The sequence below is a fragment of the Geospiza fortis genome, unplaced genomic scaffold, assembly GCF_000277835.1.
Source record: "Geospiza fortis unplaced genomic scaffold, GeoFor_1.0 scaffold424, whole genome shotgun sequence".
Taxonomy (NCBI): Eukaryota; Metazoa; Chordata; class Aves; order Passeriformes; family Thraupidae; genus Geospiza; species Geospiza fortis.
In genome coordinates, this window is record NW_005054354.1 from 2,456,711 (window position 1) to 2,469,553 (window position 12,843).

Here is a 12,843-nt window from a genome sequence, read left to right on the forward strand (position 1 = left end):
CGGCCACGAGAGTTCCTGATCCAGGTGCTGGAGCGGGTGAAGGCTGGGAGGCGAGCCGAGGGCGAGTACCCGTTCCTCATGGACGAGGCCAACGTGGAGGCCATGTTCAGCCTGCTGGATGTCCTGGGCCAGGGCTCCATCCGGCCCGCGCAGTACAGGGAAGGTGCGTCCGCCTGCACCCTGCCGCACCAAACTGTTCCCTTGCACAGAACTGTTAAAATAGCTTCAAAGTTACCCATCTGTGTACTTCAAAATTATCCACACAACTGCCCACACAACCTGGAACTTGGAAAGTTGAAAAAAGTTACATGTGGTTAAGTTTCCTGCGTTTAAGTTACATGTTGTTATGCTGCACACAATTACCTTCTGTGAGATCTAGGCACCTTTAAATTGAAATTTGTCTTTCCAAAAACTTGCATAAGAAATTCTCTTTTGTTAACTTTAGCCCTTAAAACTTTGGGACTGAGCACTGAGGATTTGGAGCTAGAAGATGATGTGGAGATCACACTGGATGAATTCAAGGAAGGAATGTAAGTTTAATTAAAATTGTGGTGTTGGTTTTTGTTTTATTTTTGGGAGGGGGGCATATGCATAGGAGATACTTTACTGAGATTAATTTTTTATTTACAAAGCTTACATAATTAACAGATAGTTTAATTGCTAGTTTAAGCTCGACTGTGTCACTTTGCATTGCAAGATTAAAAAACCGAGGTCAGCTACTGCCTGACCTTCTTGCCTTGCTGTAAGGTGAACCAAACTCCATGCCCTCCACCCCCTCAGTTTCAGGATCCTCTCACAGTACCCACCCCTCAGGTCAGACTGAAGGTCATCTGGCAGCCCAGGGGTTAAAATACTGATCTAGAAATGTGGAACAGTGAGAGCCTGTTGTCATCTTTGTCAGGGATGGTAGCACAGCTGGAGATGAAATAGATTCAGAGTTCAAATAATTCCTCACAGTCAAGATATGGTTCTAGGAGAAATTTTTTAGTAACTGTTGCAATTGCTGAAAGGTAAGGAAATAATTATCCTCATTATCTAACTAGAGATTTTCTTTTTCTGTCTTAGGAAGAAAAAGATGCTGGAGAGCTGGTCTGTGTATTAGTTTGAGCAGTGGTCTGCTATATAGATTAAAAACAGGCATCTTCCCTAATTTTTCTTCTGGTTTGTCAGCTGTGAAGAGTCAATTTTAAGCAATATTCTCTTTTCTCTTTTTCTCATCTTCCCTGCCCTTCAGTGGAGCAATCAGCTGAAAAGGACAAGTGACAAGAACATATGCATGTCCAGCAGGCACTGGAGGGAGTATATAGTTAAGAATTGTTGTTCTTAATATAATTAGATGGTTAAAAAAAAAGTAGCAATCTCTTTTGCAACTGAAATTGTATTTTGGAGTTTCCTCCTTCAGGTCATAGTTTACAGTAAAGGATTGTTACCTGTTGGCTCATTAGCACTGAATAAAATAAAGTTGGGTTTTGGGCTTGTGCTGCATTTTGGTTTTCAGGTATTTTTAAGGAAAAAACAACTTCAACAAGTTATGACAAATGTCCACATGTAAATGCAGGTAGCATTTCCAAGTGGTATTTTCAAACTTAGCACACAGTATGCAATCTATAAGGAGAAACTTTTGTTTAAAAATTAGGAGATAGTCTTTTACAGAAAAAACAATCTTAATTTGTATGAAGAAAACAGTGACACATTCCTTCCTTCTGCATTGATTATATACATTTTAATACAGAACATCCATTATCTGGAATTTGGAGATCTAAAACATCTGTGTTTAACTGAAGACTGACCAGTTCATAGGGAACATTAGCCCACGCTGTACAAAACTGCATTTACACTGTAAATACTCTGTTCCTTAGAATGATGCAGACAAGGCAGACTATTCCTTAGAGATGAACAGTTTTAGCTTCCAAATGCAATGGCAAGGTGGCCATGGAAAATAAGATCTGCACAGTTCAACATCAAGTCAGTAGCATTTTGAATTTTTTCTTTGAACTGTATAGAATAAGGCATAAGATTCAATTAAAACAATCTCTCAGCATAAAAAAAATGAAAGAAATAAGTAGATTACAAGATTTTCGCTTGGAATACGTAATCTAGTCCACGTTATTAACCATTTTCAAAGTCTTTATTTTCCTGTATTTGGCCAATTGGCTCTCAAACTGAGAAGAATCTCAACATCCCTTTGAGCCAGTTTATAAACTCCAAGTTCATTTAGTGCTGCTGTTGCAGATGGCTGGCTGGGCTTTAATGGTTCATTTTCTGAAGCTGACTGTAGGACATCCTTCAGAAGCAAAGCAGAGCCAATATTCAGGTTCAGGATAATGCAGGCTTCTTTTATGCTAGAGGAAAAGTTACATGGATTAATGTAAGCAGCACAAATTTAAGTGTAACAAAAAACCCTTCCATGCTCCATGTTGGTTTAAAAATACTCAGATTTCAGCCTCGATCAGCTGAGGATTTTGATGCTGGACTATTTAGGACACTGGGCTAGGGAAATAGACTAACCAGAAAGAAAGTAGCAACTTCTCATGCCTCACAAGGCAATCCCGAGGAGGAAAATAGTTTAAAGTAGTCCTTCTAACAATAAAGTTTGTTGTGTTGTAACTGTATCTTTGACTAGTTTCTTTGACCCCAGAATCAGAGGTTTGTGCCTCTTAATATTCCTTCCATAATTTTATCTAGACATCCTGACTGCACAAAATACTCCAAGACATGCCACAGTCTGTTGCTGTGTGAGTACATGCTACAGAATCAACTTTCCTAGCTGAAAATATCAGACACATACATGATCCACACATTTAAAATGTGGATCAAAACTAACTGAAAAAATCTTGGTTTAAGCAGAACACTTTTATTTCTCTGGACACACACTTCTGAAATACCAGTAGATCAGAAGTTTTGCCTTTACTTACTGCTTGAAGTAGTTTTCTGGCCTCTTGCAGTAATGTGAAAATAGGGGGAACAAATTCCGACTCATGTCGAAGTGGAGTTGTGCTGCTCCTCCTTCATTGAAATGATTTGCCATAATGATCTGCAAACACAAAGAGGTGCATCTGCTGTTTGAGCCAGGCACTGACACCTACAGGGCACTGCACAGGTCACACTGATACCCACCTCCTGATAGATGTGCAGATCCACCTTCTCTGCAAGCATTTGCCAGAAGATTTTGAACAGTGAGTGGCAGAGCTGCTGCTCCAGTTGCAGCAAACGGTCTCGCAGTGTCTGCAGCATCGGGCACGCCGTGCTCGACAAGGACATCACTGCTTGCTCTGCTTGAGAGGGTAAAGACAACCACCTGAAAGAAACCATTGCACTGCAGTCACTAGAGTGAAATTATTCATGTTACAACAACTGAAGTTCAAATTACCCTTTAAAAAATTTTTTACCCATTTACAATGTTTCAGAGACAATCTTTTCCCATTTCTAATCTAAAAGTTATCAGTCTAATGCTGTGTTTGAATTTCATTTAATATTAAACTCATGCTTTAGTTATAAATCTCTGAACATGTCATTCTAGGGAACCCCATCTAATCTGAAAATCATTGAGTTCTATTCCTTTTATGAAGTACTTCAGAAATTCTACTCAGAAGAAAATATTCAAGAAGCCCTAGGAGTCTGTTAAGACAGAACAGTCATGACAGGCCATTTTGCATAAAATCTTCAATACCACTATGAAGAAAATAATTCCTGCTCAAAATAGAAAACTAGAACGATCCAGAATCTTTCCTAGGATTTTAAACTAATACATCTACTAATTGTGGAACTGCTTTAGAAAAGTATAACAATTGTCACCAGGTAAGAATAAAGAGTATTTTTCAGACTTTACTACCCTGCAGCTTTCCTACTCCAGAAAAAAAATACTGCCTATTATCTATTCTTGCCTTTACTTACCTCAATATTTTTAACAGGAAATAATCCTGTAATATGCAAAGAGATTAAATAAACAGAATCACCTCTCTTTTTTGTACAGCTTTGCAGCATCTTTGACCTCTCTGAAGACATGATCTACTTGTCGTGTCAGCATGTCATGCTTGAGGCGCTCCAGGAGGTTGATCATGTCATCAAAGACAGAGCTCTCCATGGATGCCAGCTGTCCCAGCTGGAGCTGGCTCATGGTGTCACTTTCTGCACGGACCTCCAGCTCAGCCTGCTGCAGCTGCAAGAAGAACTAGGCAAACAAAACCAGAGAGGAACACCATAGAAAGTAATCTTACTCCTTGAACTTTTCATTGGTACTTTGTTAGACACGGTTGTAGAAAACACTCTCCTCTGGCACATTTATAAAGTTAAAAATCTAAGATTTTAAAAACACTTTCTTATCCTTCCCTGTGGTCCTGATTTAGTGAAAAACAAAACATGGTAGTTTAATCCTAGTGATGGAACTCATACAGGTTTCAGATACAACAGCAGATAGGTAAAGGGAAGAGATCTAAAGAAATACTGAGAAGATATTTTAAGATTGACAGCAGCAGGCTTTAAAAACCCTGCCTTGGCCTCTTTAAGATTTGCAAAAATAAACTTTAATTGTAACTTTTTAGCAATGATTATTCACTGAATTATAAATTTACTGTGCTGACAACATCAAGAAAATGAATTTAGTTTATTGAGTTCATTGTGGCAACAACTTGTTGGTTTTGCTTTTAAGCAGATCAAGGCACTAGTAGATGCAGTTAAACAACATGAAGGCTGCTGTCCTATCAAGTCAAGATTATCCCCTGCTAGAGCCACAGGTTCCTGTGAAGACAGTAAGATTTTGGAGGCTACCCACAGCCCACACCATGCCTTATTCTGCACACTCCATGTGTAAAATGTTTTCTGACCTTCAGCACCAATAGGTGCAGAAAAGCTGCAATTCCTCACTAGGCCGTGCTGCCACCAGGCTGTTGTACAGCAGTCACTAATTCCCAGTTACCAGCAGCTTTTCTGGGACACCACTGAACTGTGCTGCAACACAGATACACACATGGATCTGTCTAAACTCTCCTGCCATGGGAGGAGTTCAAGCACCAGGCAAAGGCTGCTGCTCTGTTCCAAGATCTTCAAAATTCACTTTTTTTTTACAATAAAAAGCATGTAAAAGAGACTAGGTTTTTTGGTCTCTTCAGATTATTCCATTTCCCGGGCTCTCTCTGCATTTCCCTAGAAAGTTTATAATTGGCAGCTTAGGCCTCAAACAATAACCTGTCCTTATTTATACATCTTTTACTAAATCCAAATTTATATCTCATTCTACTTTTTCAGTAATTAATTCTCCTGAATACACCTACAAAGTGCTGAAAAGAAAATGTTTGTTACAAAACAAACATCCCTCCTCCATTTAAAAATGTTTTTTTCTAAAGAAGAATATTTACTTACTACATTGTCAGCCCAGTCTGCCAACACTGTTGCTATGTAGTTAACAGCATTAAGGATTGCACAGTATCGGAATCCTAAGGAAGCTCTTGTCTCTTCCTTCATCACTTGAGTTAATCGTATCCTGAAATCATCAACTAACTCCTTCTGTAGGCCCAGGAACTGGAGCTTTCTGGAAGCTGTTGGAAGATTCTTATACCTGTCTGGAAAGACATTAATAAAATGTTTTTAGGCTTTCCAACATTAAATAAAAGCTTTTCAAAAAGAAACATCACAGGCAGCAGGCCCATACATGCACCACCTCATGCCTATGAGGACATCAAAAAGTCAGTATTTAGATGTCAGTATTTAAACCAGCCAATATTTCAATGTTTTCAGGGAAACTGCCCATGCAAAAGCTAAACATGCAACAACTTTCTTCCCCCTCCTGATTCCACGAGCAGTTCGTGCTCTAACACTTGAGGCAATGTGTGATAATACCACAACCTCCAGTGTGGCCCCTAAAGCCTCCTCACACAGAGAGAGACAAAGCCATTGAAGATGCAAGGGTCTCCTGAAAACACACTTGCTCTTATGTACTGTTGCAAAAAAAGAGAAGTTACTTAATAGCTTCTGAATTGTCACAGATTCAAATGGACTATTAGGATTTATTAGTGAATTGCAACAAATTATATTCTGCCAACTATGAGAGACTATGGTAAATATCAAACATATATTTATAATTATTATTTTGCAAACATGTCACTAGGTCAAGATTATTCATGCATGAGTTAGTGTCCAAAATACAAAATGAAGAGGAAGTTTTTATTAAACTGCAGATATCACAGCTTTGCAAGATTATTTGGTGACTACAGCTGACAATGAATATTTAGTAGATTATTTAGTAAAGAAATCTGTTAGCTGAAGGTTTTTTTACTGTTCACTACAAACAAGAGCAATGCCCATAGATATAATTACCTGTTATAACTAACAAGAGAGTCATAAAAGTTTCAGCACAATCTGGAACTTTCATTTCATCTACATCAGTGATATCTTTGTACTGTGATATCCATGCAGCCTCTGATGAAAGCATAGAGTCCATTTTCTGAAGAGCAACTGAAATGCAAAAAACTTTTAAGTTTTTAATAAAAAAAAATCAAACAAAAGCCCCTCTAAAGTATACTAACATAAAAGCCTTATCTTTAGTAAGTTAAATTTTGCATTTTCAGTTTATAAAAAATTACTGACAACTCGTTTCATACAAAACCAGCTTCAATGTATCTATTTGCAACACTGTTAACAGAGTTAACTGCCAGAATTGACTGGGGGGTGGTTTTCTTTTTTAATAGTTGGCTTACTCTTTTCCAATATATTTCTTCTTCATTTCTCAAAAACGAATACCTCCCCCTTATTTCAATTTACAATCCATCTCTCTCTGCACACACATAACATTTGTCCAAAAATAAGCCTACTTGATTGCACACAACTAAGGGACAAGAGTCCCACAAAATAGAGGCACTGTTGAAACCTAATCAATTTTTATTCAGAATAATTACAGAGCATAAAAATACATATGTTTTTGGCAGTAGCCCTGTTCAAGGGACTTATCCTATTTAAGAAGGGTAGCTGTGTAAGTAGACACATACTTTGTGACTGTTCAATATAAAGGCCAACAAAATGCACTGGAAGTCTTACATTTTTTTTCCACTGTTAGCCACCTTTGGAAGCAGGATTCTTCTGACAGAATATGCATGCAGCTGGGAAGGCTGCTGAGATAACCATGAACGCTGTATAACTCTCTCTCAAATAGAAGGACCTCATCCACGAGGTGACAAAAGAGTGTATCATCATACAACAGGCAGGGAATATCAGCAGCCAACTTCTCCAAAATCAGCATCACTAGAGCACGAGAGAATTCAAGCTTTGGAAGGAAAGAAGTGAATGTCAGAGACAGGAAGTACTGACATGTGCAAACATGTACACAAGAAACTGCTACTAGACTAAGTCTCACCACGTACATGTTTCAGTGGAAATGGGCCAAATATCTATCAGAAGCTGACTTAGATATTTATATTCACATTTACAAACCATCTCATTACTTACCCCAGCATTCACTGAAGATCCTGCCTTCTCCAGTATTGGCTGGATTTTGTCATCAAGGAACTTTGAATGATTTCCAATCCACATAAGTACTTGTGTTAAATACCACTCAGGCTTATTTAAAAAAGAAAAGAAATTATTAAATGCATGCAAACATTTATTCAGGTGTTACTAGTATTTTCTTCTTGTGACCTCAGGTCACACAAGTCCTTCACTCTGTTTTACTTAACTTTCATCTATATAAAAGCGTTATCAGAAAAATATTTCTGGATTTTCATTGTCTTAAATGTACCAAATATTGTGTTTCTCAAGCAAAAGTTGCATTTTTATTTCCCCTTTCTCTACTGCTTTCTCACTCACGAGAGCCTTGTTTCTGCTTCATATACTTCTTCCTGTTCTCCTATGTGGCCCTTATTTCTTGGTACAATAAAAACGATGAGCTCCTGTGAAAAGCTCTGCTCTTATTGTTATTGTATCTAACTTCAGCCCCACCTCCCCCAGAAGTGGGGAATCTATCACCTCATTTCACATTTTAATGCCTTTAAGTTTTTTCAAGTTTCCACACCTAAAATTATGGGCTGCAGGTTTGGATGAACACTTCTTTCAGTGTTAGTGCAACTGGAAGCAGTTCCTGCTTCCTCACTCCAGACAGCGTAGGAACCTTCTGCTGAGGTGCACTCACATTCCTGTGTGTCTGTTTCTGACCTCTGTATTCATTTTCACTTGTCTCATTAATTTTATCATGCCTGGGTTGTTAAATTTTTTGGACAGTCCTTCCCCAGCTGGGCAAGGTCATTGTGAACTCTGAGCCTCTCCTCTGAAATACTGTTAATCTAGTCCAGGTTGCTGTCTTTTAAATATTTTACACTGATAATTTCTTTATTGCATTATACAAGTAATTACTAAACAAAAAACCCAAACCAAATTTCAGCAATGCCCTGTTGAAATGTCCTTCTGACCTGACACTAGATTCCCTGTAACATTTTCTTAATAAGTTCTTATTTTTAAAATAATTAACCTATTGCTGTTTGCAAATTCAATGTCTTGAACAAAAATTTTCCATTTGCTTTTAAAATAATTTTGTTCATATCTAACCACCTCTTTCCTTCCCACAAACATACACAACAGTATTTTAAAAAGCTCTGTAGTAGCATCTGTCAAGATTGCAAATGTATTTAGATTTACACAAGATGGTGATCATAAGCAGACCTGTGCAACAGGACTGTTACAAAACAGCTCTTAAACTCTGCTCCAGACAATGCAGTGGAATTAATGCAATGAAACCCATTCCAGTGGTAATTCTCAGATAAAATTCCTCAGTCTTTGAAGGCAATTCACACAAAAAGTGAGTCAGTTTCCAACTGATAAACTCAGCATCTCTTATGTCAATTTAAAAATTCAACCCATTAAAAAGAAGAATTATTTAACAATACCTTTAGACTAATCACATTTCATATCCAACATTTTCAGTCACATGAAGGTAGCAAAACACAGTGCCAAAAATCAAAGTCACAGCCTTTGAGCTCAAAAAATACAGAACAGTGCAAAACCATTTGCAATACGACAGAGGAAATGAATCAAAACCTGTGAACAGATGGGAGTCAGTCTAAGATTGTAATGATGCTTTATGAAGAGTCTGGGCAAGGGAAAAATATTGCCTCACCCAGAGAAAATGCCTGTGTCTCTGAAAGGTCTCCAAGTGCTATCTTGATGTCTGTCCACACTTAGGTAGGCACAAGAACTGCACAGTTTTGAAGAATCCTAATTTTGGAAAACTTGAAATCTATACAATTTAAACACAGCAATCTAGAGGTTGCTTACAAAGCAATTTAGAAATGTCAAAACACTTTCTCCCATACCTTATTAAGAACATTGGTTTGTTTATTTCCAGTGAAATGATACTTGAATCTTTTCTGAAGAGGATTCAGCATGATCTGTATTGGAAGGATGACTGGTGGTGAAGGGGGTAAAGGGTACTTTTCCGGCAATTGTTTGGGTTTGGTTAACAGCTCATCTCTAAGATTGACAGTCAAGGATGGATGTAAGTGTTGAATTACCCCAGCATCATAATTTCAATAGAATAGGTTTTTAATAAATGAACACTGCTTAGTTCTACACTATTGACTGAAGGCAGTACTATGAAAACAATACAAAGATACTCTAAATATTCCACTTTATGTAGTATTAAATATAACTCAGGCCTTTAGAGTTTATTTATTCCATGAGAATACATGTCCCTTAAGTCTGTTTGATTTAGGAAACTGGTAAGAACCCAGCAAACCACCACTGTCAGAAACAAACACAGTGGCTGTCCAAGAGACACACTTATGCATATTTGTTAAAGGAGGATAAAGACTCCTGGGATTAATAAATGCAACACATGATTTCCCATTTTCATGTAATGGATTTAAGTGAGCCACTCTGCCAAACCAAAATTGTTACCAACTCAGGATTGTGCACAATGGTCTTGCATCTTTCCACTATGTGATTAAAAAAAACCCAGTAGCCACAAGCCACAGTCACACACACACACACACAAAGGCTTTGCTGAGCTTTAGTTTTAACTGATTTTTTGTGAATTATTTAATTCATAAAAATCAGGGACAGAACGAGCAGCAGTGCCCTCTGAGCAATCTCAAAGGCAGACTATGATTGCTGCATAACAGAAACCCTCCTGCAGTCTCCCCTCTTTGTAAAGTCTCCTTCCAAGACATGTATGGTTTCCCCTTTTTCCTTCCAGGGCAGGACATATTAAAGTGATTAAAGGTTATTTCACATAAGGCTATAAAAGGAAAACCATTAACTGTGTCTAATAAAACACACATCACCATTTTTTCATTAACATGCATGGGTAATGTTTCCAAACAGAATAAAGCCAAATCCTCATGCAACCTAAACTGTCAGCTACCATGAAAGCACTGGATTTGATGACTTGGAGTTAAAATGTTGCTACTGACAAAAAGGACAACTTTGGCACTTGGCATTTTCTAAATACCAAAAAAACCCAAACAAAAAACTCCTCCAAATTCCCACAACATTCTCATGTTAATACAAAGAAATATAAATTATCTTCTCTCTTTAGGGAGGAAAAAATTTAAATAATTCTCCTTGAGAACACACATCTCTAAGTTTTTATTCTTGCTAAAATACACTGCAAGAATTGAAAAGGATACGAGGTTTGCAGTTTCAGAAGCTGACAGAACAGCATCTCCAAGTTGTTGTACACCTCAGGAGCGTTGGCTGGTGCAGCAAGGCCAAATGCCTGGGACTGAGGTGGCCCCACAAAGGGCCAGCGGAGCTGCGTCAGCACCTCCTCAAAGTCACTGCAACACAAAATATAAACACAGTTGGACACCAACTGACAGAACAACACAAAGATGAGGGAGTCACAGTATCTCTCTTACCTTGTCAATTTGTCCTTAAGGATTTTATGCCAGAATTTAACAGTGGATCTCACAAAAGCAAGAAGATGAGAACAAGATGACTCCTGAAGTTTAATATCCAGTTCTGCCATGAATGCTAGAGTACTGGCTGCCTCTGGAACATTGTTGGTCATCAGATATTGCTGAATGCTATCACTATAAAACACCAAAAAGACAAGGCCAAATATTCATTAACGATAACAGAAGAGAATAATTTGGATATTGAAAAGAAAAGACAAAACCTTCTTGAATTTAAAATATTTTAATAAGGGGATAAACCAGGTCACCAGTCTCAGAACATACATACAGCACTCAGAACTACCTGAGCTCTTCTATGCGAGAAATCCACTGGAGGTAGGCCAGGTGTCGCTCGATCTCCTCCACCTGGCCTATCAGCACATCCAGATCCTCCATCCATGGCTCAGCTTTCAGCAAGTGGCTGTTGATAGACTCTGACAGAACAGTTTCCTCCTCCAGAAGCTGACTCAGAGACTTTTTGGAATCTTCTGCATTCTTTAAGGCATTCTGAATTCTTTTAGGGACTTCTGACGAAACTGTAAGTACCTGCATTGACAGAGATGTATTAAGGCAGACATAAAACCACTGCACTGTGTAGAGCAGTGCCACTGTGTATCAGGCCCACTGATACATTTCATTTAGTTTCATATTCTCAATCAGTCATACAGCATGTTCAGAAGAAGAAAAAAAATGAAACTGAAAGATGCTTACCTGTTCTTCTAAGTGCTTTTTGTTTTCAGATAGCTTTTCAATCAGGCTGTCTAGCTTCCCCAGGGAATCATAGTCATTTCCAAGTTCTCTTTCCACAAATTCAGAAACATAGTATGGGATATCACAGTGGTCTAGATCTCTAGTGACTTCTTTCTTTCTAACAGCAATGCTTGCCATGGCTTCTTTCTCTGCAATACTGAGTATATGACTTCTAATTAGCCGAGACTAAGACAGCACAAACAAATATTATCTGTTGAGGAACAAAACTCCATGAAAAGCTGGGCAGCTCAATTTAAACCGAGACTGAAATACCATATTCATGAATTATACTACTTAAAGTGAGACAACTTGCTGGCTTAAGTCTGAGGTGAGATAAAACCTTGCTGGCATAGCCAACTGGTGATTTATTACATTTTAACTACCGAAGAGAAACACATCTGTTAATTTCTTCCTTCCCCAAAAGCATGAATTTTATTAAAAATAGTTCAAGAAGTATGTAGTTCTTACATATATAACATAGAAAACGTAATGAAAACTACAAAAAAAAAAGTAAAATGCAAAGGAAGATAATGTTCCACTTTCCCTTTCCACAAGTTTACGAAATTTCAGAGTTACCAACTCATTACAATTGTGTTACTAGCAAAGTATCCATGTGGGCCTTACAATAATTTGGAAAGCAAATACATCACGGAAATATTTACCAAAAAACCCCCACACAGTATAACTTAAAAGACGCTTGCTGATCCACACATTTGGCAGCATCCAGAGAAACCTGACATTGAGAGGATGTTCACAGTGAAACAAAAAAGGCAACAATGACAACTGTTTGGCTAGTTCAATCCTCTACTTCTTCGAGTCACTTTCAAAACAGTATTTAAAAATAAAACCCGATACACTTGCACTTCGTCTGCTGCTAGCTTTAATTAAGCGAAAATCCCTATTGAAATGACAACAGGGGTGAGACAGCGGTGCAGCCGATGAGCCTGAGTTGCAGAGGCAATAGAGAGCACCAGGCAGAACAAACTGGGTGATCAAGGGTGCTGCAGAGGAATAATCGAATAAAGAAAGCAGAACAGTAAAATTCCTGTTTGCAGCAATGTAAACATACAGCAGGAAAAAAAAAAAAAACACCAAACGGTGCTCTTTGCATACTTAGTGGAAAGGATCGGGTTACACGAGGTAGGAACAGGTGTGTGGGCGCATCCCCCCAGCAGCTGCCTGCTCAGCCCCGCGGCTCAGCACCCACCTCGGCCAGAGG

General features: G+C 38.3%; 2 protein-coding genes across 2 annotated transcripts in view; one reads left to right on the plus strand and one right to left on the minus strand.

Annotated features, from left to right (window-relative positions):
• EFCAB10 (EF-hand calcium binding domain 10) overlaps window positions 1–1,485 on the plus strand; it is a 5,298-nt gene extending 3,813 nt beyond the window's left edge. Inside the window, exons 3-5 of the mRNA XM_005423556.3 lie at window positions 1–163; window positions 446–530; window positions 1,066–1,485. Coding sequence (XP_005423613.2) covers window positions 1–163; window positions 446–530; window positions 1,066–1,102 — 285 coding nt within the window. The 3' untranslated portion in view covers window positions 1,103–1,485. The remainder of the gene's footprint in view (window positions 164–445; window positions 531–1,065) is intronic.
• Window positions 1,486–1,708: 223 nt separating this feature from the next.
• RINT1 (RAD50 interactor 1) lies at window positions 1,709–12,837 on the minus strand. Its single transcript, XM_005423517.3, has 14 exons — window positions 12,832–12,837; window positions 11,586–11,781; window positions 11,179–11,420; window positions 10,839–11,012; window positions 10,608–10,757; window positions 9,294–9,450; window positions 7,438–7,548; window positions 7,030–7,255; window positions 6,313–6,450; window positions 5,359–5,558; window positions 3,957–4,171; window positions 3,118–3,298; window positions 2,916–3,034; window positions 1,709–2,342 (listed from the first exon to the last, which is right to left on the minus strand). The coding sequence occupies exons 2-14, from the start codon at window positions 11,760–11,762 to the stop codon at window positions 2,129–2,131; spliced, it is 2,304 nt and encodes a 767-aa protein (XP_005423574.1). The 5' UTR covers window positions 11,763–11,781; window positions 12,832–12,837; the 3' UTR covers window positions 1,709–2,128.
• Window positions 12,838–12,843: the final 6 nt, after the last annotated feature.